This window comes from Staurois parvus, unplaced genomic scaffold (assembly GCF_062004578.1).
Source record: "Staurois parvus isolate SC_StPar_1 unplaced genomic scaffold, SC_StPar_1.0 ptg000012l, whole genome shotgun sequence".
Lineage (NCBI taxonomy): Eukaryota > Metazoa > Chordata > Amphibia > Anura > Ranidae > Staurois > Staurois parvus.
This window is the reverse complement of record NW_028317808.1, coordinates 8243336-8269316: the sequence shown is the minus strand read 5'-3', so window position 1 is coordinate 8269316 and position 25981 is coordinate 8243336. Positions and strand designations below refer to the sequence as shown.

At 42.7% G+C, this 25981-nt stretch overlaps 1 protein-coding gene across 1 annotated transcript in view; it reads left to right on the top strand.

Annotated features, from left to right (window-relative positions):
• LOC149473681 (prostaglandin reductase 1-like) overlaps positions 1–25981 on the top strand; it is a 47386-nt gene continuing 21405 nt past the window's right edge. Inside the window, exons 1-6 of the mRNA XM_089674747.1 lie at positions 1–106; positions 6211–6326; positions 11621–11666; positions 16984–17043; positions 18354–18413; positions 25327–25494. Of these exons, the coding sequence (XP_089530873.1) occupies positions 6221–6326; positions 11621–11666; positions 16984–17043; positions 18354–18413; positions 25327–25494 (440 nt within the window). The 5' untranslated portion in view covers positions 1–106; positions 6211–6220. The remainder of the gene's footprint in view (positions 107–6210; positions 6327–11620; positions 11667–16983; positions 17044–18353; positions 18414–25326; positions 25495–25981) is intronic.

Sequence of the window (25981 nt, the reverse complement as noted above, 5' to 3'; positions counted from 1 at the left end):
GACATTCTCAGGCTTGTATAATAGCAGGCTAGCCCCTCACTTCTGCATTCTTACTTGCTCAGTGACCAACAAGGAAACCTATTCTCCATACGGAAGCTTCCAGCAAGTAAGTATCATGATCTCCTTCCTGAAAAGCTGCCTCTGCAGGGAATACATAGAAGGGGTATGCAAAGTGTGCTTGTTGTTCCTATGCTGCCATGTGCTATGCTATCATGATTTACAGACACAAAATGAACGCTTAATTCTTTTTCACTGCTGAATGTTTCTGATTTCTAGGAACACTCCCAGGTTATAGGGAATCTGGCTTTTTGTCCATATTCATAGTCTACTAGTTTTAATGTACTAGTATTAAAGATTTAAGTATTGCAAGTACTTTCTAATCCAGGCTTGTCTTTATACCTGGAGGTAATTGCAGTATGAGATATGATCAAGCCTAATTATCATGATCAAATTAAGCTTTGCCAAAAAAAATTATTCTGGAAATTCTTTTCAGTTGTTTGCAGCACTAAGGTAATTTGCTGCAAAAAAGGTAAAAATGTAAATATATTGTATATAGGTGAGCGCTGGTGATGACTATAGAGCAGCTAGCATGCAAAGTATAGGTAACAATCCCCATAAGTATATGCATAAAAAAGGTGCAGCGCTAAAATCACAATAAAAAAATAAATATATCAAGTGGAACAATAAAGTGCAACACATAAATATATAAAACTTGCGAGTATAATGAACAGCAAATCAGCAAGCGGTAAAGCAATTATGCCCGTGAGCAGAATCGATGATAGGTGCACTACAAGTGCAACTAAAATAATAAATAGTAATATTACTGATATTCGCGGTTGTACATTGGTAATTCGTGCAACATTAAAATTATAAGTCCATAAAAGAAACTCAGTTCAAACAGTGTCCATAGATTCATCAAGTGCAGTAAAATCTCCTGTCTGTGCTAAACAGCCATGGATGTGACACATTTAACAAAAATCAGTCCAGTTCGAAGGCGTGCAGATGTCTCATAACTGCAACTAGCCAAGGGTCTTCAAATGACTTTCGATGAGGTCCTGTCATAAGTGGTCCTGAATGATCTGGTGTATAGTTTACAAAAATACACATCTGTGCAACAGGAATATTGATCCAGACTAACCTAAAGCTGAACTTCCTGCCGCAATGGAAGTACATTCCCAAAAAGTTGTTACTTTAATTTAGAAGATATCCTTTAGTTGGACACAACTATATTACTAGGTCCATAAGATTCATAGGACAAATTACACCTCCCAGAAGAAGTATACATCAGATATACACTATATTGCCAAAAGTATTGGGACACCCCCCCAAATCATTGGATTCAGGTGTTCCAATCACCTCCATGGCCACAGGTGTATAAAATCAAGCACCTAGGCATGCAGACTGCTTCTACAAACATTTGTGAAAGAATGGGTCACTCTCAGGAGGTCAGTGAATTCATGTGTGGTACCATGATAGGTTGCCACCTGTGCAATAAGTCCATCTGTGAAATTTCCTTGCCACTAAATATTCCACGGTCAACTGTTAGTGGTATTATGACAAAGTGGAATCAACTGGGAACAACAGCAACGTAAAATGACAGAGCGGGGTCAGCGCATGCTGAAGCGCACAGTGTGCAGAGGTTGCCAACTGTCTGCAGATTCAATAGCTAAAGACCTCCAAACATCGTGTGGCCTTCAGATTAGCACAACAACAGTGCATAGAGAACTTCATGGAATGGGTTTCCATGGCCGAGCAGCTGCACCCAGCCTTTCGTTGCCAAGTGCAATGCAAAGCGTCGGATGCAGTGGTGTAAAACACGCCGCCAGTGGAGATGTGTTCTCTGGAGTGATGAATCACGCCTCTCTGTCTGACAATCCAATGGACGTGTCTGGGTTTGGTGGTTGCCAGGAGAACAGTACTTGCTTGACTGCATTGTGCCAAGGGTAAAGAGAGGGGATTATGGTGTGGGTTGTTTTTCAGGTTTTGGCCTTGGCCCTTTAGTTCCATTGAAGGGAACTCTTATGACATCAGCATACCAAGACATTTTGGACAATTTCATACTCCCAACTTTGTGGGAACAGTTTGGGGATGGCCCTTTCCAGTTCCAACTTGACTGCACACCAGTGCACAAAGCAAGTCTTCTATAAAGACATGGATGAGCGAGTTTGGAGTGGAGGAACTTGACTGGGCTGCACAGAGTCCTGACCTCAACCTGAGAGAACACCTTTGGGATGAATTAGAGTGGAGAGTGAGAGTCAGGCCTACTGGTCTGACATCAGTGCCTGACCTCACAAAGGTGCTTCTGGAAGATTGGTCAAACATTCCCATAGATACACTCCTAAATCTTGTGGACAGCCTTCCCAGAAGAGTTGAAGCTGTTATAGCTGCAAAGGGCAGGCCAACTCAATATTAAACTCTACGAACTAAGATTGGGATGCCATTAAAGTTAATCTGCATGTAAAGGCAGGCGTCCCAATACTTTTAGAGTTTGGTCTCTAATAACTCATCATTTCATCCTGATAAATGATATATTAATTTTCAGAGTGTAAAGCCTTGCCCTTTGGAAATATAGACTTACCCAAGATAGTTGGTAATAAGGGATTTTTCCCTGGACACTATAAACACTCCAGAACATAAACATACCTCAAGGATCTATTGATTAGGTGGGGTTAGCTCTGCAACACCCTTTCCAGGTAGAAGAAAAGATGCACGAATGGCTGTGAATTCTCATTTTACCACTGGAATGACTAAGACATAAGGATGAGATTTGGGTTCAAAAAGAGCATGAGTTACAGATGAACCCAACCTAGTTACAATTCACGACTTGGGCAAGCTAATGGGCATTTTTGCTGCCATAGCAATAAATTACCAGTAATGCACTTCCTGGTCTTTGCACTTTGGTCAGACAGCATAGTAGGATCAATAAAGGGGTAGATAAGCTAAGCCCCATATTATAAAAGGTTGGTTTTCCAGTAGCCATATTGACAATGCACTACTGTGATGGGAAAAACATAGGTGAGCTGCTGAAAAAGTGCAATTGGACAGATAACTCTCTGCAGGTGTTTTTTTCACAGTCTGTGCCTGTCAACATGCACTACAGCCATAGCAAGTGTTATTTCAGAGGGCATGTTGCCTACGTTTTCTGGCTGCAGATTATTTTATTCATAGCTTATCTCTGTCCACATGCACCACATTGATAGTAAGCTGCATGTGTTTTTCCACAGGGCATATTTCCTAACTTTGCTGGCTGCAATTGATTTTCTTACAGCCTCTTCACAACATATCCCTGTGCTCCTGTACTACAGGAATAACCTGCTGCATGTGTATTCATGCTTCCTAATTGTTGCTGGCTGCATTTTTACCATGACTTTTTCCAAGTTATATTATTAAGTTAAAACTTATGTTAGACTTTAGTGGTTGGGTTTACATCTGCTTTAACAGACTACGCTTGGGTACTTTGAATTGTAGTGCTGGGGTACAATTTCTTATGTGCCCTGTCTGTGTGCACATATCTGTACACTCAAAAATTGTTTTACCAATATCCAATATCCATCCATCAATATCAGTCCACTACAACTGACTGATAGCTAGATCTCCAGTTTTCAACACCTTAGATACTTTGCTACTAAATGTGCAAGAACACTGCACCTAGACCAATTCACAGTACATAATTCGCATGCACTGCACCCCCTCATCCCGATAGATAAAATAAAATATAGACGTATACTAGAAAGGCCTAATAATCCCAGTTTAAAGTTGCTCAATTTTACATGGCAGTTTCCTCCATAGTATTTTAATTCCTGTAGTAAAGCCCCAGCCTGTGCTCTATGTCTGTAGTAAATTGGGCATAGGCTTGTTATTTAAAATTGTCCTGTTGCTGGCTAGTTTTACACTACTGTGTCATTTACGGTCTCCTAATTTTGTCAATAGTAAATGTGGACCTAAATGGCTTTTTTTATTTGCCCTGCAGCTGGTCAGTTTTATAGTGCTGTGTCATTTGTGTCACTAAATTGTAGCAAAACATCCTTTTGTACTCTTCATCTTTGGTAAATGTCAAACAATTCCCCCTGATTAAACATATCCTTTTGCTGGTCAGATTTTCAGTGGATTATAATTTTTAGCTTAAGGGGATCAGGCAGTTGTTGCTAAAAGTCCATTCAAGAGCTGCCATTTTGTCACAGCACTTCGAGGCATCCTTTGAAAAAAGAAAAAGTGGAAATACTGTACACCAAAAACCACACACTTTCACCCCAGGTTGTTAAAATTCATCTTCTCAGCCACAAACCCCCCATTGCATTTATGGTTCTCTCTGATATAACAGGTTAGTATCCTAAGCATAAACTGGGCCACCTCCAGTTCGTGGTTCTTGACACCCAGTAATTCATGGATATGATAGTATTTTAGCATTAATAAATTCATTGACTTAAACCAGAAATCTGCAATTACAGTGCAAAATCAAGTCCCAAAGTAATTACCCAAAAAATTATGCAAAAAATAAAATAATCTACAAAAATAAATACATAAATAAAATAAAGTCCCAACACACAAAGTGTCCAAATAATGAGTCCAAACTAAGATCAGATCTTGATGTGAAGACGCTTCCTACTCCACTGAAGAAGATACAAATCAATCACAGGTGCTCTTCAAATACCTCAAAAAAAAAACAAAATCTAGACATAGTATATTACCTTTTAAATCACATATCCCAAAGTGCCACACGTGTATCATGCAAAAAGAACACTCCAGTGTTACAGCACTCATGTGAAAGGTATATTAATAAGTAAATGTCACTGCAAGCCTTATACCAAGTGCATAATTACCCTAAATCAGAAAATTTCAGCTTGTAATCAACCACATGTGTACAGGGTGTCCTTAGATTGGTATCCTCTTGTTCCTTAGGACCTCATAAACAGACCAGGAATCAGTATATGAATTTCAATAATATATAAAATATATTGTAGCCACTTACATATAAAATCAATAAAATCAGCAAATCAGCATCCAGCTCCTAACGACCAGTATACGATCCCCTTTCCATGTGTAGAAGGTCTCCCGATAACCAGGACATTCCCCCTTACCACTCCTGTCCAGCACTAACACTCTCTGCTCTGGGGGACACCTGAAGTATACCGTTCCTCTCCAGACCTCTGACACACAAGGGCTCCAGAATCCAAAATGGCTGCCGCGGCACTTCCGGGAACGTCAATACGTCACGTGCCCTGGACGCGTTTCGGCACTTCCGGACTTTGTCAACAAGGATCCGGTCTTCCTTCCAGGTTTGTGGGCTGCAGCTGCTTGAATGGCTGAGCCACTGATGCTCACGGGAATTTCGTCCACGGCACACAGCACTGAAGAAAGCGCATGCCCCAAAATTGTCACTGCTACTCCGTAGAATATCTCCTAAACATGTTTAGCAGATATTTATTTTACCTACAGGTATGCTTTATTATAAACTTATCTGTAGGTAAAAAAATACAAAATTACTTTACTACCACTTTAAAGCTACTTACCTGCCCATTCATTCATGGAGAGCAGTGAATGTTTAGCAGATATTTATTTTACCTACAGGTATGCTTTATTATAAACTTATAAAAATACTTTACTACCACTTTAAAGCTACTTACCTGCCCATTCATTCTTGTACACTAAGCTGACTGTACTAATTTGGCAATGTCGAATCTAATGGAACTCCACCACATGCGCAACAGTGATGTCATCTATGTCCGGCCAATGACAGCGGTCGGCAATTTAGGTTCAGAAGCCAGATGACCAAAGATGTTAACGACCTGCAGTGAGTTCCAGGGATGGTGCATCATTGAATTCAAGGTGAGTATAGTTCAGCTTTAAAAACAAAATATATATACAGTATATATATATGTAAATCTGTAAGTAAAATTGTGATGGAGAGCAAGAAATGGCTGGGTCTGGGCCACCATTTTCCAAGACCAAAGATGGTTCTCTCTGTGCTTCAGAAATGGCCATTAGAAACATTCTGAGACAATCACCACATCTATGGACTGGTAAGCTGCATTTTATACACTTCTGCTTTGGGGTTTAAATGTGCTTTGTCTGCCACCCCCTCCTGCATATAGGAAAGAAATACAGTGTTGTGTCATTGGTGCCATTCAGTGGCAGTTCAGGTGGATATATAAATATCTTAGTCATGTGACATGTCTCATTTGTATGTCAATAATCCATTTTGTATGACAGGTCAGTAATCATGGTTGTAGCAAAGTCATGGACAATGGTGAAGCATTTCGATGGTGCCCCAAAACCTGAGGATTTTAAGCTGGTTGAAATGGAGCTGCCAGCACTCAAACATGGAGGTAAAGTACTTCATTTATAACCTCTGACTTTACAGATGTTAATTTATTATCTGTAACTATTGCATGCAACTATATGCAAAATAAAACTATTGTTACCTTAGGCTCCCCTAAATGCCATCACAAATGAAATGTGGTCAACCTTTGGTGCATACAGTACATGTTCTTTCATGCAGCCGCAAAAAATGTGAGTCTCTAATAATGCAATTTTCTCTTTCACTTTTAACTGCCTTTTGCCCGCTGGGAATGCCTGTCATGTTCAAACATCACTGGAGAGTTGAAGGAGCACTTTGGTTTCAGGGCTCCTGGGTGCTTGAGAAGCTGTATATAAAATACTAATTTGCAGGCATCTGAAGGCTGAATGCTTATGGGACCATTCACACTATGTGTTTCATTATTATTATTAATATAGTGTGCTGCATGAAGCCAGCTGATCAATTTTGAATGTGGCTGTAGTGCACCTTTACATACAATAAAAATGCATTGGCAACTACTATACAAATGCCTAGGAGGTTCATTCTGAATGAATGGCACCAGAACCCAAAAGACATTGATGTAGCACTACCCCCGAAGGAGCGGCTTGTATGATGTCCCGGTTTCCCCTTACTTCGCCCGCAACCAGGCACAGTCTATTTCTGCAGCCAAATACGCTCACACACACGTCAGCTAATTGTCTTCATTGATCGGGATGGATGTTTTGTTTTTGGAGTTTCTTGTAAAACTGGGGATAGTGATGGGGAATTGTAATAGGATACTCCAAAATAGAAATGTTCACACTGAGGACATCTAGCTGATCTCTTAGTTGAACACTTATAAAGTCTTGGCTAACAGAAGACAGCAGGCTTCTCTCATAGCCTATAGGAGCAAGTAGTTTTAGGAGTGAGCAAAGTCCCTTTTTGCAGTAGTAGTAGTTATAGGGCTGAGCTGCTCAGGTATAAGCTAGTTATGATAGACTGCGACAGCCCAATGTTAATGTAGCTAAGTAAAGTAGTAACACTTGGACAAGCTCTCCAGAACACTAGCCAGTGTTCCTTTTTTCCAGACCGACACTGACTATCAAACCCCAGCAAGCACACAGTGTTCCGAAGTTGCTCAGTGTCAGTACTCACAAGGCCCAAGGATAGAATGGTTGCCTTCTTTCCAATCTTCCAAGCGAAACCCTCCAGTGATACCAGACAGAGCCTTGGCAGACAACTCCCCTCAGTCAGCTTACTGAAGAACCAGGGTAACTCTTTCTAACATTAGGCCCTCAGGTTGACCCACCTGAGGCTGCATGGCAGCATGTGCCAGGCAAGGCAGCCTGCCTCCAGCTTGGCTGGTGCAATCCACTCCCAGGAAAGACCCTGAACCCATGTGCTCTTAGAATATAAATACCACTCCCAGCATGCAATGGGACTGCCTTCCCCTGCAATTGGCCAGGGCTGTATCCATCTTCATGCTGTTCATTTGCCTAGCCCCTACCCATGTTCTGGAAGACTCTCATAGCTTCCTGAAGGCGGGCAGAACTCAAGCAGAATACCACACTGAATTTACCTGACAGCCTCTCTGGTAGGCAGAGAAACACAGCTATGGTTACCTAACTATACACATCCTAGCACCTAACTAGGAGGGTGCTACATTAATAAGAGGCATGGGGGATATTAGATACGAGTAAAGATTAGGTAAACTGAATTTATTCTCCCTTCAGTATAGGTGTTTAAGCGGGGGTATGTATAAATGCATAAATGGTCCATATAGTGAACTTTTTGCAAAGCTATTCACTTACATAGTTTCTTCATTCTTACATAGGGGGTTATTTACTAAATCTGGAGAGTGAAAAATCTGATACATCTCTGTACAGAAGCAGATCAGCTTCCAGGTTTTATTGTCAAAGTTTAAGAGAACAAGCTGAAGTTAGAAGCTGATTGGCTACCATGCATAGCTGCACCAGATTCTGAGTGCTCCAGTTTTAGTAACTATCCCCCATAAAGTTATTCACTTTAAGGTCATTTTTTCCTCCAGTCCTCTGGTGGAAAAAAGGTTTATCATCTGCATACAGAAATATTTCTGCAAAGTAGGAGCTCAAGAACTAGATCTAGCCAGCTCAGTTGATTATTGAATGCTGGATGCATTACTGAATGCACAGAATATAATTGGCTGTTAACATTTCTAGGTAATAACACCAGAGATTGTTGATCCAGGGAATTTCCAATTGCCTTAGAGCAGTGGTTCTCAACCTTTCTAGCGCCGTGACCCCTTAATACAGTTCCTCATGTTGTGGTGACCCCCAACCATAAAATTATTTTCGTTGCTACTTCATAACTGTAATTTTGCAGTAGGAGGAATAGTGCCACGTCATTGGTGTCATTGGGAGGAATAGTGCCCCATCATTGGTATCAGTGGGAGGAATAGTGCCCCGTCATTGTTGTCAGTGGGAGGAATAGTGCCCCCTTCATTGGTGTCAGTGGGAGGAATCGTGCCCCGTCATTGGTGTCAGTGGGAGGAATAGTGCCCCGTCATTGGTGTCAGTGGGAGGAATAGTGCTCCATCATCGGTGTCAGTGGGAGGAATAGTGCCCCATCATCGGTGTCAGTGGGAGGAATAGTGCCCCATCATCGGTGTCAGTGGGAGGAATAGTGCCTCATCATCGGTATCAGTGGGAGGAATAGTGCCCCATCATAGGTGTCAGTGGGAGGAGGAATAGTGCCCCATCATAGGTGTCAGTGGGAGGAGGAATAGTGCCCCATCATTGGTGTCAGTGGGGGGAGGAATAGTGCCCCATCATTGGTGTCAGTGGGGGGAATAGTGCCCCATCATAGGTGTCAGTGGGAGGAATAGTGCCTCATCATTGGTATCAGTGGGAGGAATAGTGCCCCATCATTGGTATCAGTGGGAGGAATAGTGCCCCATCATTGGTATCAGTGGGAGGAATAGTGCCCCATCATTGATGTCAGTGGGAGGAATAGTGCCCCGTCATTGGTATCAGTGGGAGGAGGAATAGTGCCCCGTCATTGGTGTCAGTGGGAGAAATAGTGCCTCGTCATCGGTGTCAGTGGGAGGAATAGTGCCTCGTCATCGGTATCAGTGTGAGGAATAGTGCCCCGTCATCGGTATCAGTGCGAGGAATAGTGCCCCGTCATCGGTGTCAGTGGGAGGAATAGTGCCCCATCATCGGTATCAGTGGGAGGAATAGCGCCCCTTCATCGGTATCAGTGGGAGGAATAGTGCCCCATCATCGGTGTCAATGGGAGGAATAGTGCCCCATCATCGGTGTCAGTGGGAGGAATAGTGCCTCATCATTGGTATCAGTGGGAGGAATAGTGCCCCATCATTGGTATCAGTGGGAGGAATAGTGCCCCATCATTGCTGTCAATGGGAGGAATAGTGCCCCATCATTGGTGTCAGTGGGAGGAGGAATAGTGCCCCATCATTGGTGTCAGTGGGGGGAGGAATAGTGCCCCATCATAGGTGTCAGTGGGGGGAATAGTGCCCCATCATTGGTGTCATTGGGGGGAATAGTGCCCCATCATAGGTGTCAGTGGGGGGAATAGTGCCCCATCATAGGTGTCAGTGGGGGGAGGAATAGTGCCCCATCCTTGGTGTCAGTGGGGGGAGGAATAGTGCCCCATCCTTGGTGTCAGTGGGGGGAGGAATAGTGCCCCATCCTTGGTGTCAGTGGGGGGAGGAATAGTGCCCCATCCTTGGTGTCAGTGGGGGGAGGAATTGTGCCCCATCGTTGGTGTCAGTGGGGGGAGGAATCGTGCCCCATCCTTGGTGTCAGTGGGGGAGGAATAGTGCCCCATCGTTGGTGTCATTTGGGGGAGGAATAGTGCCCCGTCAGTGGGAGGAATAGTGTCCCATCGTTGGTGTCAGTGGGAGGAATAGTGCCCCATCATTGGTATTAGTGACACCAATGATGGGGCACTATTCCCACTGACACCAATGATACTTACCTTGCAGACCCCTGCTCCAGCCTGGACTCGCTGGCTCCCTCCATCTCCCATGGTACCGACACTTACCTGTCAGATGTCTTCCTTCTCTGGCCGCTCTCCTCCTCTTCACTCGCTCGATCTTCGCGGTGCCGCTCGGCTCCTCCTCTCCAAGCTCCACCTCCTTGCCGGTGATTGGCCGCCTGTGTGCCTCTCCTGAGCTACAGTGCCGGCGGCCAATCACAGGCGAGGATTGATCTCGAGGTGTGTCCAGATGACAGGGGCGGCATGTCATCCCGCCCACACCTGGAGACGGCGGCGGTGGCGGCGGCGGCGGTGAGGAGCGGTGTCTCGGTTCCTAAGACCATCGGAAATATGTGTTTTCCGATGGTCTTAGGCGACCCCTGTGGAAGCGTTGTTCGACCCCCAAAGGGGTCGCGACCCCCAGGTTGAGAACCGCTGCCTTAGAGGATCAGGGAGATTTGTTTTTACCTTTGGTGGGGAAAATTAGGCCATGTTTTTTTTTTGTACTTCCTCTGAATCAGTTGATGGTATAGAGTTCAGTATATGGAGTTTTTCAATTACTTATTAAGTTTTGTTCCGTTGGTTAAACTAAAATACTTGTATGTTTTTTCAACCTTTTTAACTATGTCACTATATGGGAGATTTACTAAAACTGGTGCACTCAGAATTGGGTGCAGCTGTACATGGTAGCCAATCAGCTTCTAACTTCAGCTTGTTCAAGTAACCTTTGGCAATAAAACCTGTAAGCTGATTGGTTTCTATGCAGAGTTGCACCAGATTTTTTGCATTCTCCAATTTTAATAACTAATCCCCTATGTAACTATTGTGTAATTCGCTATCACAACACAAATCCAGGGATCTATGGTTTATTCATCAAGTGTGCTGTACATTGTGAGAGCCAACTGCAGCCAATACTTACTACACTGTGTTCCTTGAACCAAAATTGTATTCATTTGTACAAATCTTGTATATCTATACAGGCGTGATTCGTTTTACGAAACGCCTCGATTAATGTAATTTTCGGTTTACGAATGAAAATCCATTGAAAATAATGCCTCGGTTTATAAATTTTTTTCACAATATGAATGGATTAATTGGTTTTCGATGCATTTACAAATTCATTTTTAATCATGTCCCTGTACAGTGTTTATGCCTTTAATGTGCACTTTCCAGACTTTTTTTTTTTACTTTTTTCTGACCTCCGGAACGGATTGATTGCGTTTCAATGCATTCCTATGGGAAACCGCGTTTCGGTTTACAAATTTTTTCGCAATACGAAAAGTCCCGCAGAACGCATTAAATTCGTAAACTGAGGTACGGCTGTAATTGGAATTTGATCAAATCTTTTTGTTTCTTTAATTTTAGAATTGTTGTTGGAATCAGTGTTCTTGAGTGTGGACCCATATATGAGGTAAATTATATTAACTGAGAAAGTTGGGGACCTAGGCTGGCCTCCTATATGATAAGATCAATGTATTTTTATGTCAGCTAGGTATGTCAGTCTGATATATCAGATGTTTTATAACCGAAAATGGAAGTGATAAGGTTCTTTTCTCTAAACAATTCCACATGTGAATGCAGAGCTACCCCTGATAGAGTCGCTGGTTGATTGGGTCCTTCTGCTCTTGAAGGTAAAGGCCCACTCGCATTGTACATGAACATACCAACACATGTAGAGCAGAGGTGTAACTTGAAGCTTATGGGCCCTGATGCAAGAGGTGACCTGGGGCCTCCCACTACCACCTGCCGCTTCCACCATGCGCCAACATACACAAAGTTATTTCAGATCTTTATTTGCATATTAAGAGGGTAATTCAAAATATTTTGGAGAAGCTGTCCACATTTAGATATACCGCTCTAATTATTTTGAATACTTATAAGCAGACCCCAGTGTAGAATGTAAAAATGCTTGCAAGAAAATATTACAACCTTTTATTTCCACCCCCAGTGAAATAATTTTACTCTCTTTCTTCTCCTCTCCTATTCTTTTTCCTTCTTTCTCTCTACTCCTTCTCTCTTGCTGTCTCTGTCTCTTAAATTCTCAAACTTTACTTCTATCTCATTCTCTCTTTCCTTCTTTCTCTCCTCCATCTCTCTCTTTTTCTCTTTCCATTTCTCTCTCCCCTTCTTTCTCTCATTTTCTCTTTCACTCTTTTTTCATTTTCAGTTAATCTCACTCCATTATTTCAATGTTGGTTCACACCAGACAATGCATGTGATAAGAACAGCGACACTCTGCAGTTTCTGTGCAATTCCTATACAGTTCTGTGCAGTGCGATCTCAGCTCATTCATTTTGAATGGACAGAAATAGCACCGCACCACAAGTGTTGCATGCTCTACTTTTTAAAGTGCATTGCAGCAAAAGTACCATGCAATCTGGTGTGGGCAAACACATTGCGCTTGCGACTTGTGTTTTGAGTGTCATTAACTTCTTACTGACAGCCACTGCAGATGGCAAATGGAGTGTGTTTTGCATGCAGTGTGAATTGCACAGGAACGCACAGCACATTCCCGTCTGATTCCTTTGCAGACATGGTGTGAACCAGCCCTGGTTTCTTTAGGTGTTCATCTCTCTCTTTTCTCTGAATGCAAAATAAAATAAATAAAAATTTGGCTTACTGCACACTGAAGGACATTTCCATTACACACTACACGTGTTCAAATAATACGGACAGCCGGTGTCCTAACCATTCAGAGCACTTTGCAGGCAAAACCTCCTACTCTATAGTTCCCTGGTCTCCTCCTCCCATGCCCATCTCCAGGACTTCTCCAGGGCTTCCCCCATCCTCTGGAACTCCCTACCCCAATCCATCAGACTATCGCCTACTCTCCTCACCTTTAGACGCACCCTGAAAAACCATCTCTTCAGGGAAGCCTACCCAGCCCTCACCTAATTGCTGATCTCCCCCACTCTTCCTACCACTCCATCCCCCCAAGCTATTTCCTCCTGTACCACTATCCCCTCCCTCCTAGATTGTAAGCTCCAAGGAGCAGGGCCCTTGAACCCCTCGTGTATCGCATTGTATTGTTTCTGTACTGTCTCGTGTACTGTCTCCCATTGTAATGTACAGTGCTGAGCAAACTGTTGGCGCTATATAAATACTGTATAATAATAATATCCATGATGTGAAAGTTAATGCTGCTGTCTGGTGAACAATCACCACATTAACACATTTTACCTGTCTGTACAGAGTTTGGACAACAGAGCCTGCCGAGGGCGATTCCTTGTCTGCCCTATACTGAGCACTGACTGGACTGACACAGGGAGACTGGCTCTCAGCCTCTGAACAGCTGCAACTCTTCCTGTTCTCTTTTCATCTTGTGTCCAGTTCTAGATAAGAGATCACAGGGCATGTGAGGAGGGGGTTGTGCAGAGATAGTAGATAAGCAGAGATAATATATTGGACAAGGCTTCTTGACAGGATGACAAAGGGGTGGGTGTTAACTCTTTCAGCAAAGTAGAAGGAAAACAGCACATTGTGATACATGGGAGGAATCTGCTTGTGCTTTAAAGAACAGGAGTTGACAGGCAGTCCCCAGGGTCCCCTGGAGCAGGGGCCAAGTCACAGACAAACAGTAATTCACTTCTATATAATACAATTATGTAAAACACTATAATGTAAAGGACACAGCTGACAGACACTGCATTTAATCACAACCATTAAGAAAGGTGGCACTGTTGAGGGGCCTAACTATTACCGAAACATCCCTCTCCATATTACTGGCCAGTGGATCTTGAACACAGCTGGTTTTGGGGCCCACTGTCTTTGATTGGAGTGCTCACTCCTAATTTGGAGTTTTTTAACACCAAGGGTTAGCAATGTAAACGGAAACAAATAGTTGGAGGCTTCTCACCACTTCAGCTGACACAGTGGTGTCCTTAGTAACAGTCCTTCCTTTACAGAATCACCTCTGCAGTCCCACCACCCTATGCCCACTGGAGCTCAGTCTCTCTCTCACAGCAGCACTGAATCTACACACAGCCTATGATGCTCACAGCCCAGCTACACAAGAACAGTTACACAATCTCTGATGGGTTCAGCATAATTTTCAACATCACAGGCTTTGCACACAGATTCTAAAAGAAGCACTCTACTGGTTGCATCTGTGTGGTCTTGAGCTTGCTGTGAGGTGTAGCCCCTTTTCCCCCTGGAGCCAAATGCTGGGACACAGCAGCCTTGAGACTCTACAACACAAAAACAACCAGTTACTGGAACTGCAGGTCTCAGGAACAGCTCAGTACCAGGGGCGGACTGACCATTTGGGAACTCAAGCACTGCCCGAGGGCCCAGGGTCTGTAGGGGGTCCCATGAGATGCCCCTGGTACCTTTCATTGGCTTTTTTGGGTGTGGTTTGAGTGTGGGCGAGGAAATAGAGGCCCCATGATTCCCTATTGCCCGGGGGCCCCATAAGTTGTCAGTCCACCCCTGCTCAGTACAGCAGCACCTCATATCATCTAGGGCAGCTCTATACACTCTGTCCCTCTGTACAGCTCACCCCACGGGTCATGAACCCATGCAGCTGTAGCATTAAGATGAGGGGAGGATCTGTCAGTTGGGGGAGGAGGTTGGTCAGTGAATGGTGGGCGTCAGTAGTTGGGGTTAAAGTCTGTGAGCGAGATGCAGTAGTTGGGGGAGGGGACGTTAGTTGGGGGTGTTGTTTACACTGGCACTGATCACATCATTTACAGGCGCCAGTTTGGAGTGTGTACCATGATTGTGCGCTGCTGACCCAAAACTATTACTTGGGGGTGACACCATGTGTTATCTCACCAGGTGACATCAACCGTAGTGACGGCACTGACTTATATTAATATAATATATCTTATTAGCCATAAAAACTATAACAAATGCTAGTTAATTTAAATGGCATAACAACATAAATTACATTTTAATTCATATGGAAGGGCAGGTAATATATTTTACAGCTAAATTAAGTTTTTCAGAACTGCAAATTTCTGCCCATAAGATGAAACACTTCCCTTATATTGCATACTTTGAGCCTCTAGCATGCCTTAAAGTCTAAGCACAAAAAATTAAAAGGTGAACTAACACCCTACATGGATGAAGGCCAGGGGCGGACTGACCATTTGGAAACTCGGGCACTGCCCGAGGGCCCGGGGTCAGTAGGGGGCCCCATGAGACGTCCCTGGTACCTTTTTCATAGGCTTTTTGGAGTTTGGGCAAGGACACAGGGGCCCCATGATCCCCTTTTGCCCGGGGGCTCCATAAGTTGTCTGTCCGCCCCTGATGAAGGCTATAGGTTCATCTAATTTAACAAAGTTTTTCCATGCTAATGTGATCATTTAGAATATAATTTTCCAATGTCTGCTTCAGTATAGCTCTTATACCATACTTTTGTGAATAAAGATCAAATTTGTAGTGTCAAAAGTCTGAGTGGCCTTATATCTCTATGGGCCAGACTGCATCTGTCATAGTCCCAGGGCCAAAAAGGAAAAAGTTACCCTAATGGGCTACTGTTTTCTGCTTACCTCTACAAATAAGGCCAAGCAGAAGCCTTCTAACCCACAATACCATATAGGAAGGAACCTTACCAAACATCAATAAGCAGCATTCACACACACACAGGTCCCTGACATTATTTTTTGTTGCATAAATTCAGCTCTGTCTTCTTTGCCCAACAGATCCACCTGTTTAGGAATAATAGGTATTAAAGGAGGAAGAGTTCTTTCTGTCCTTGTGTCCCATTTCCCTCAGATTATTCTCTCATCTCCACATTGGGACACAATGAGGTAGCAATAAAGGGGAGTGCTGAAATGGTGAAACATCTGGGGGGACGAAAGATTGCTTTGGGAAGTAGCATTTATTGACTGTTGCCAAAGCTGAATCAGTTCCACTTATTGTAAAGCTGTCATTGTTGATCTATAAAAATGCTATTTGAGACCAGCTTCTTAGCTTACTACGTTGGATTAGTGTATTTAGGTGCTGGAGATGCCATCCTTCACTGATCACATGAACAGAATAAAATACTGCAATGAATATGCACTGTACCCAGGGGCGGACTGACCATTTGAGAACTCGGGCACTCCCCGACGGCTGGGGGTCAGTAGGGGGCCCCATGAAATGCCCCTGACACCTTTTATAGGCTTTTTTGGGTGTGCTTTGAATGTGGGCAAGGACACAGGGGCCCCATGATCCTCTATTGGCCGGGGGGCCCCATGAGCTGTCAGTCCGCCCCTGACTGTACCTGTCTTTAGAGCTATCAAATTATCGATTCTGTTGTTAAAAAATGTCTGTTCATATTCTTTCCTGTAAAATCCTGTTATTGCAACAACGTAGCAAGTGCATAGGTATTATAGGATGTTTGGTGATGCTTTCAACAAAAAAAATGCTTCACTGTGCCTGGATAATTACAATTTAGTAACTCAGTAGTGTAGTTATATAAGTCCCCTGATTCATGTTGTTTAAAAGGAAGCACTCATCTAGTATATCCTTGCAGTAAATACCTTGCTGGAAATGCATATTCATTACATAGCAAGACCTTGCAACACAAAGTTCTCAAGATAATAGCAACAGTGGTACTACTGCTTAGAATACCTTAAAAACACCATGTTGCAATAAAATAAAAATAAATAATTTAATCAAAATAATCACAAAAATTAAATATTTTTATTCCTTTTTCTTGTTGGTGTACTTTGATAGATTTTATGTTAAAAAAAAGGTGTGATTTGATTTTAAATGTAATATATTTGTCTTGCATCTCACAGGATATATAGTAGTCAAAAAATGAAGGAAGGGGACATTACGATAGGAGCCCAGGTTGCCAGGTAAATAATTTCCATCTCCGTATGGGGCTTGCTTGCTGATTTCCTGTGTCACCTGATGTTTAATAGTTGTTAGCCTATCAACAGCTCAATCTTACATGCTTACAAATATATTAAAGTAAATTACAGGGAAATATAAATATTAAGTTAGCCTGCACATTTATAGCTGAATATTCCATTTTGTGCATCACTCCAATCTTGGTTAAATTTAATTAATGCTTTGGTTTCCAGATACAAAAGTTGGTTTTATAAGTAGACTGTGTTATACTGAATTAACCACAGTAGATGCATGATGAAAAAGGTTTATGACTCCTTAAAGAGCTACATACCAATTCAGCTTGGTATTCTGGTCTGTTTTCTGGTTCCCAATTCTTTTGTCTGTAACCTTCCTTTTTCTCACCATGCTTATCTTTGTCTGTCTGTTTCTATGTTCAGTGTTCTGAGTTTGCTTCCTTATAGTCAATTGTGATCAGGGGCAGACTGACCATTTGGAAACTTGGGCACTGCCCCAGGGCCCGGGGTCAGTAGGGGGCCCCATGAGATGCCCCTGGTACCTTTTTCATAGGCTTTTTTGAGTTTGGGCAAGGACACAGGGGCCCCATGATCCTTTATTGCCCGGGGGCCCCATGAGTTGTCAGTCCGCCCCTGATTGTGATGCTGTTTGTTTGGTACTTTGTCTACCAACTCATCTATCACCAGTTCGAAATACCTGTAGTATGTAATCTGAGCATGTCATGCAACATAACTTTTGGAAATACCCAGCAATGGTGACACAGAGAGTCCCACATACATCTCGACACTGACATATAACATTAAGCCTTTTCCTGAAAAGGATAACATTTGACATATGTCTTAGTGATTATTGGCTGCAGCTGTAGCATTCTACTGTATTAGGAAGTCTTAAATCTTCAGGTTAAACTATCACCTAAATGGAGACTGGACACAGCCCCCCCCCCAAAAAAAACAAAAACAAACATAAACCATCCTTGTTCGCACCATGCATAACGTTGTCTGTCTGCTTCTATTTTCAATGTCCTGAGCTTGCTTCCATACAGTCAGCTGTGATTTTATTCATTTGGAGTTCTAAAACTTCAGGTTAAACTATTGCCTAAATAAAGACTAAACATGGGCCAAAAAACTCCAAAAATGCACAATAGAATATAAAAAAAAAGATTTTCATAATAAATTAGAATGACCATAAGACTTTTGACATTACTTTGTCATTTTGGTATTCTTTGATGGATTGTATGTTTAAAAAAAAAGAAATTAGTGCTTTGATTTTATATGTCTTTTATTTGTCTTGCACTTCACAGGCTATATGGAAGAGAAATGATGAAGGAAGGGGATGTTATGATAGGAACCCAGCTTGCCAGGTAAACAATTTTCAGCTCTGCTCATAAGGAAATATAATATGATTCTATTTTTTAAATTGCATACAGGATGTGGAGGCTGTTTGAAGACTGGGTCTGCTTTTGTTGTCAAGTCCTTGTTTATTTCTGGATGCTCACAAACCATTGCAACTTCACAGATCAACGAAAACCTATTTAAAAAATGATCTTACAATTATTAGGACAATCAGAATCATCTGAGGTTTGATAAGCATGTAGCACTACCCCTGTAGGGGTTGCTGAGTTTTGGGTCTCTCTATAGTCCTGCACAGCCAGGCAACATGCATTTTCCCATTTAGACTTGCATCCAGGAGACAGTAACCAGTCCTTGAGCTTGTTTTTGGATTTTATTAGGGAAATTCAAACTTGGATGGGGTAAGGGGTGTATGGGATGCCCAAGTGAAACGGCAACCAAGGACAAACTTTACAAGTCTCTTTAGCAGCAAAAATCCTCTTCTGGAGAGCTAGCTAGCATCTCCTGTTGTGCCACCTCAGATACTCCTCTATCTAGCTCTTCTGGGTGAATCCCTGGGCAGGGGATCCAGTGCCTGTCACTTTAAGGGTAAGACAGCCTCAGGTAGCAACTAATCCAGTTTCCCACCACAGTGCTCCTTCCCCCCCTTACTGGCCAAAGGGGTGCAGGTCTACTCACTCAGTCCTCCTCCTATGAGCTGTTGGGTCAGTGGCTGCTCTCAGGCCTTCTGCTGGGCCGCTCCTTCCCTGCTGCATAGGTGGTCCTCGTTCTGGGGGCCGATGAGGTCCTGAGCTTTCCTCCTCTCCAGATCCTCTGCCTGCAGGTAAGCTCCTTCCCATCTGGGCCCCCTCCCAGGCTCCTGCTTTCCATCCTCTCACTTCTTCATCTGCCACCCGAACTCTCCTGTTGCTGAGCAGGCTCAATCACTCTTAAGGGCTGCCTTGGCCTCATGCCAAGCCTCCTGATGGAGATTGGCCAGGATCCCTTCAGAGTGCAGACCAGCCACTCCTCACTCCTTCCAACTGCTTCTTGAATCTTCTACAAAATTCTAGAGCAGGGAGAAGTTCCAGAGAGCTGGTCTGCAGAGCCTCTCAGCCCTGACCTAAATTTGACTTCCCTTTGACTATCTCCACAGGTTGCTGCTTAGCCTCTAATCAACAATTTGACTCTAGCTTCCTCTAGCTATCTAGGAGGGAGCTACAAACATATAAACTGAACAATCTCCCATCTTCTGAATTTACAGTGTCTGAATTGAAACAGCTGACATGATAGCAAGCTTCAGGTGGCTTCTGACTAGGTAATGTCAAAGTATACAATTTGGCAGCAAACCAAAAAGGGTTCAAAGCACCTCTAATTGTTTGCAATGCCCACAAAAAACATTCACCACACTTCAGCGGCAACACAACTCTCGCTCCCATCAGGGCCCTGAAAAATGGAACAAGGATCTAAATGGGATCAAAGGAAACTACAATCACATGGACCTACATCTAATATGGTACAAAACCTCCTTTATGACTAGAATTATAGCAATTGTGACAATGTAATCAGCAGAAGCTGATTACGATGTTACAAGTGTTATACTTTGTGGTTTGGTGGATATTTGTATATTTTGAGTCACTTTCAGGTACCCATCGAGAGGGTCCTGTGTGTCTGAGATCTGCATTTCCTGAGTCAGCAAACTCGTTAGATTTCCCTGCGTTTGTGCCATTGGAATGAGCATTGAAATCCCAGTGCCTCCAAAATGTGTGTTTTCTGAACCCTACCTAAAGTGTCATACTCAGAAAAAAACCAAAAAAAGCTAAGAATGACCTGGGCCATGATGATGTCACTCTCATGTATGCTCCCAGGATCCTTTGGTTATGGCACAGAGCTCTGAAGGTCCGGCACTATATTATGTTATGTGACTATATCCTAAACAGTGCAAGTTTAGGAGATGTTCACTGTACCTGCAGGTAAGCCTTATTATAGACTTATTTGTAGGTATAGGTTCTAAAGTGGACTTTACTTCCACTTTAAAGTGAAACATTAAAAATGGCCAATTCCTTTATAAAACATGCCTGGAGGGTGTCCTAATCCTGTAAAGGGGCACATCTCTGTGATATACAGAAAGTGTTGAAGCAACACTGATATTTACAAAAAAGGAAAAAATTGTATGCAAATGATTGTGGCAGCTGCCATTAACAACTCCTTTGTTAAGAAAAAAAAACACTGTACACAGACCCCCTCCAAAGATCTGCTATGTATTTTGTAGTTCCTTTTGGGTGTTTTAAGAAGTTGTCAATGAATGTAATTTGTTGTATATTGCCATTTGTTTTATAATTTTTTTCTTTGTAAATGTAATTTTTGCTGTAGCACAGCCTACAGGTATGGATTTTAAAGGGGTACCTCATGCAAAAAATGCATGAGGTTCCTCAGGAAATCTATACCAGACCTTTCCAGATCCTTAATCTGAGCATGCAGCCTGGCCAGGAAAGCAGGGGGATGAGTGTGAGCTCCTCTCTCCTGAACTATACCATTCCCTCAACATGGAGGGTGCCTTGTCAGGGGGTACTACCTCCTGGCAAAGCACCTTGACCTCTTCTCCACAACTCTTGCCCAGTGTTTGTGGGAATCTATGGGCAGAGGGCTTATCATAATCTGGAAACCCGCTTTAATAATGATGGGGCCCCAAGACACCCCCCCCACGTGGATGTGTAGGGGTACATAGTACTCATGCACAAAAAAAAAGTGTAACCTAGAAATAAAGACACCTAAACAGTTGACAAGTCCTACCCAAATGTTTGATGAGATGGTAACAATAGATGAGTAACAGATCCCCAAGCTATTATCAGCTATATAAGGGAAAAGCCAAGGATAGATGTGATACCATTGACCAAATATGGCCATGGCCATACTGTATTTGGTCATTGTCCAGATATAGCCAGTGACCATATCTGGGCAGTGGTGTCACTGCTATCCATGCCCATCATTTAAAAGAGACATACCATATCTCTTTTTTCCTTACATGTTCTATTGAATGTACACCGAGGTACTCATGCACAGCTCAGGAGACATTCTCAACATGGTGTTGGTGTGCCAGGATGAATGATTCCTGTGCTGACACGTGGGAGTCACGTCATCCCCACTGGCCAATCAAGAGGATGAAATCCATGCACCCAGATGAAGCTGGCGAGGAGTCCAAAAGTAGTGTTGCTGGAATGGAGATGAGTATTCTACAGACTTTAGCTCCACTTTAAAGAAGAACTCAAGGAATTCAACTCCATTATAAAAAGTGAAGACACACTATGAGTTAAGATCAACAAGGTGACATGACATCTCCTGAACTTATCTCTATTATTTACATGTGTACATGTTACAGATATCTCTGTCCTTCCTGGAGTCCGGCACCGATCTTTCTGGTCTCAGCATCTTCAACAGTAAATCCTTATGCAGCTGCTAAGCCCATCCTTTCTCTCCTCCTGCCCAATCAAGGAAGCCTTTGCATTATGTGAACTCATTCACACAATGCAAAGGCTTCTGTGATTGGGCAACAGAGGGGTGGGGTGGACATATCTGCTGTGTGCTTCTCTCCTCTCTCATAGCCTGGAGTGTCTCTAGTGTAAATTTTGTTTATTAAAAATCTTACAAACAACATAATAAAGACATATTTACATATATATAAAATTAAACAAAAATAGGTTACTTCAGCATAGAAAACAGGAAACAGCTTTTTTGCCAGGAAAAAACATAAACAGGACTAATCATATTATCTTTATATTGTATCTCAACAAACCCTACCTTCACCTAAACACACCCTCAGGCCTCAGTGTCAGTGTCTCTAGTGTATCCTCCATTAAGACATAAACCTGTCAGATGTACATAAAAGACACAAATTCAGGAGGTGGTATGCACCTCCTTGGATTTAACATATAGCGTGCTTACACATATTACAAACTGGCTGAATTCCTGAAATTTAGCTTTAAGCTAATGTGACTAGGTTAGGATTGATTGCTTGTGTAGGCATGTGTACAGATAGATTCACTGGTTTCCCTCTGTACTTCCTAATCTATTTATTTTCTGTATACCTTTTTACATATTTAATCTGATAAAAATACTTTTTTATACCTTATTTTGTGTAAAATGCCTACACTGCCTTGAAGATTGCTGTAAAACCGTAGACAAATACAGCACCTAACCAAATCTAATAGTCTTCCATGTAGCTCACCCCATTCGATCCCCTGTGACTCCATGGGATCTTAATCTGGTTCTCCCTGCAATTAATAAACTGCTGTTTGAATACATTGGATACATTCGTCTCTCTACTCTCACCCAAAAGGTTGTGTTTCTTGTAGCACTCCCCTTTACATGACGGGCATCATCCAAGTCTAATCCAAGCCCAATCCTCAAGGGCTCCACTATTTCCTGTCAAGGCACACTCTACTAGATCTGTGAGTGCTTCTCAGCCTTTCAGCATTAGGCAACTTTTTCACAAATTTGCAAGACTGCCACCTGGTCTTCTGTTCATACATTCGATAAAGTGAATGTTTCAGAATCACTGATGCCAGCTTCGGGCGTAAGGTCCTTCAGACTGCTGTTTGAGCTGCAGGCAGACCCCAGTTCTGTTTTTTATTTTTTTGTTGGGCCTGCTACCATTTGTTTGGTGTGTTGTCCACCCCTCAGTGGGACCACGTTTGGATATCCCCAAGGGCTTCGTGTGTTTCTTCATGGATAGTAAAGAAAATAGGATTTTCGTATACAACATAAAATCCTTTTCTTGGAGTCCATTGATGAGCATACTTTAGATCCCAGTTCCCTGTGTTTTATAATTATGCTCTAGGTACAGCTTTGATAAAAAAAACTAAAGCATGTTGGTTGGAGCAGGGACTTATGCTAGTGTATCACAGGCCAGTCTGGCTGATTTAGCCCAGGTTCTATTCCCTGTAAGGCATATGGCAGCCAGGCACACAGAAGTTCACAGTCTCTCAACTCAAGAATCAGGCAGTGCATGTTTTTTTGCTTTTTAATGCTGTTTCTACTTGGGTGGGGTGCAGTGTGAACGTTGAGATGTGCCAAACCTAGCAAGAAACATAATAGAAGACATGTCTAACTGATTTGTCGGGGTGCAGCTTAGGGGACCCCATTGTAAAGGTATAACTTGAGCCTGTGAACTAGAAACAGCTCTCCCAAAAGTTAGCAAGGACAGCCTCTGGGATCTTTTCAGGCTTGTACTCACTGTGCCCTGGGTACTTGAATGTTTTCCTGCAGTATCAGACAGCCTTTGTACTGTGTTCCTTCAGCTCAGATCCTCTGTGGACTTTCTGCAGCTGCTTTCGGGAACTTGGGTGTGGGTTCCCTAGCTCTAACCAGAGCTGGGACCCAGATGGACTTTCCTAAATTTCAGCCAAGTGCCCAGAGGGCACAGCCCACAGGCTGGTTCTTCTCCAACCCCTGCTGTGAAGATGTCAGCTGTGAAGATGGCCGGAGGGCAAGAGTAGCCCCACCAACAGTGATTGGCCACTACGACATATGGTGGTCCCAGCATCCAATCAACCATTAGCAATCAGGAAAATTTGGATAACTCCCATCCTTTCCCAGACGTAAGGCACCTCCCGCACCTTGCCCTGCTGTGTAAGGTAGGACTGCGTGTAGTGTAAGGGGTACACCATTGTCTAAAGAGAATGCTATACTCTATAGGGGACTGTAATGTAATGTTGGGGACTGTGATATGTACAGTATGAGATGTGTATGTAAAGAGGGGGGGGGACTTCATTGTAAAGAGTAGCACTGTGATGTAAAGGGGGAGGACTGTGATGTAAAGCAGGGCTGTGATGTAAGGGTGGACGCTGTATTGTAATGGAGTTGTAATTTAAAGGGGGGACTGCAAAGTAAAGGGGTGGCAGTGATGTAAAAGGGGGTGCTGTAATGTAAAGGGAGCTGCAATTTAAAGTGGGGAATGCAATGTAAGGGGTGGACTGCAATATAAAGGGAGGACTATGATGTAAATAAGGGCTGTATTTTAAATAGGGGTTGTATTGTAAAGGGCGGGGTATAATGTAAAAAAATTAACTGTGATGTAAGGGGGAACAGTGATGTAATGTGGGCTGTGATATATAGGGGAGCACTGTGGTATAAATGGGGGGACTGTGATGCAAAGGGGTGTATGCTGTAAAGGGGCTCTGTAATGTAAAGGACAGACTGCAATATAAAGGTGAGGACTGCAAAGTAAAGGGGGGCTGTACTAAATAGGGGTTGTATTGTAAAGGAGGACCATAATGTAAAGAGAAGCACTGTGATGCAAAGGGGAATTTGTGATATAAAGACAGGCCACTATAAAGTAAAGGGGCTTTGTGATATTGATATCGATGTGAAGGGGACTGATCACACTGATGTAAAAAGGGGTCTGTAATGTGAAGGGAGAAGAAGGACACTGATGTTAAAGGGGGGTTGTGATGTGAAATTCAGACCTGTGCTGGTAAAGAAAATTTTTCTGATCAGACCTCCGTGAATTATAATTCATTACCCTTGCTGTACACTGTACATTTTTTGTTTTGTACTTGAATATACAAAATAAATCTATAAAAGATATCTGTGCAGCAGCTATAACTAATGCATTGATTCAATAATGGTTTAAAACAAGCTGAATGTAATCTTAAGAGATCTTTAAACTTATTTTGGCTTAATTTAATTTTTCAAATATCAAGCACCAATGAGTGTTACATGGGAGGGTGGTGAGTCACATGCTCCTCCATACCCAGAAATAATGGGTCTTTATTCCTGGTTGCTGAATAGTGTGGTAGGGAAGGGACAGGACATGTGAACACTTTGCTTTGTCCAGCATTGGCAAAGAACAGGTTTGCTTTAAGTATTGACTAATCTTCAAGCTGGTTTTGTTTTGCCTCTCTTAATATGTATTTTATACCTGAGTATTGTTTTTGTGTTCTGTAGGGTAACAGAGAGTAAACATCCTGGGTTTCCAGTGGGAGGATACTATGTTGCACAGGCTGGATGGACAACGCACTTTATATCTGATGGCAAAGAACTACATGCATTACCCTCTTGCTGGCCTGAATCTCTGCCTAAATCACTGGCACTTGGAGCCATAGGCATGCCTGGGTGAGTTGTACAGACAGCATCTACAAAGTACTTTTTTTATTCATTATTTATTTTTTCTTCAGCATGGACACCACATCCAATTTGGCCTGACTGCAGAGATCAAATTGGAGACTTCTTGCCTTTAGAGCTAAGGAGGTAAAAATTATTTTTAAAAAAATCCATATTGAAAGGTAAAGAGGTCGTATGTTGCACTAAACTTACTCATGTATAGTACAGCCTAATATCCTGCTATACTGTATCAGCAAAAACACAGGGTTGGGATGATGTGAATTAAGACAAAATGGGTGTGGAAGAAATGGCCGGAGGTGGTCATATAGTCATATAGTGTGTCCATACACAGTCCTACAGTGTCACAGTGTCTTTTGGGTCAACTTCTTCTTTGGTCACATGAGCATTGAGCTTAGGTCAATTAAGGAGGGAGGGTAAGGGGTGATCAGGGATTTTTTACACTGTTATTGCTTATAACAATGAAGTTCACTGTTATAAG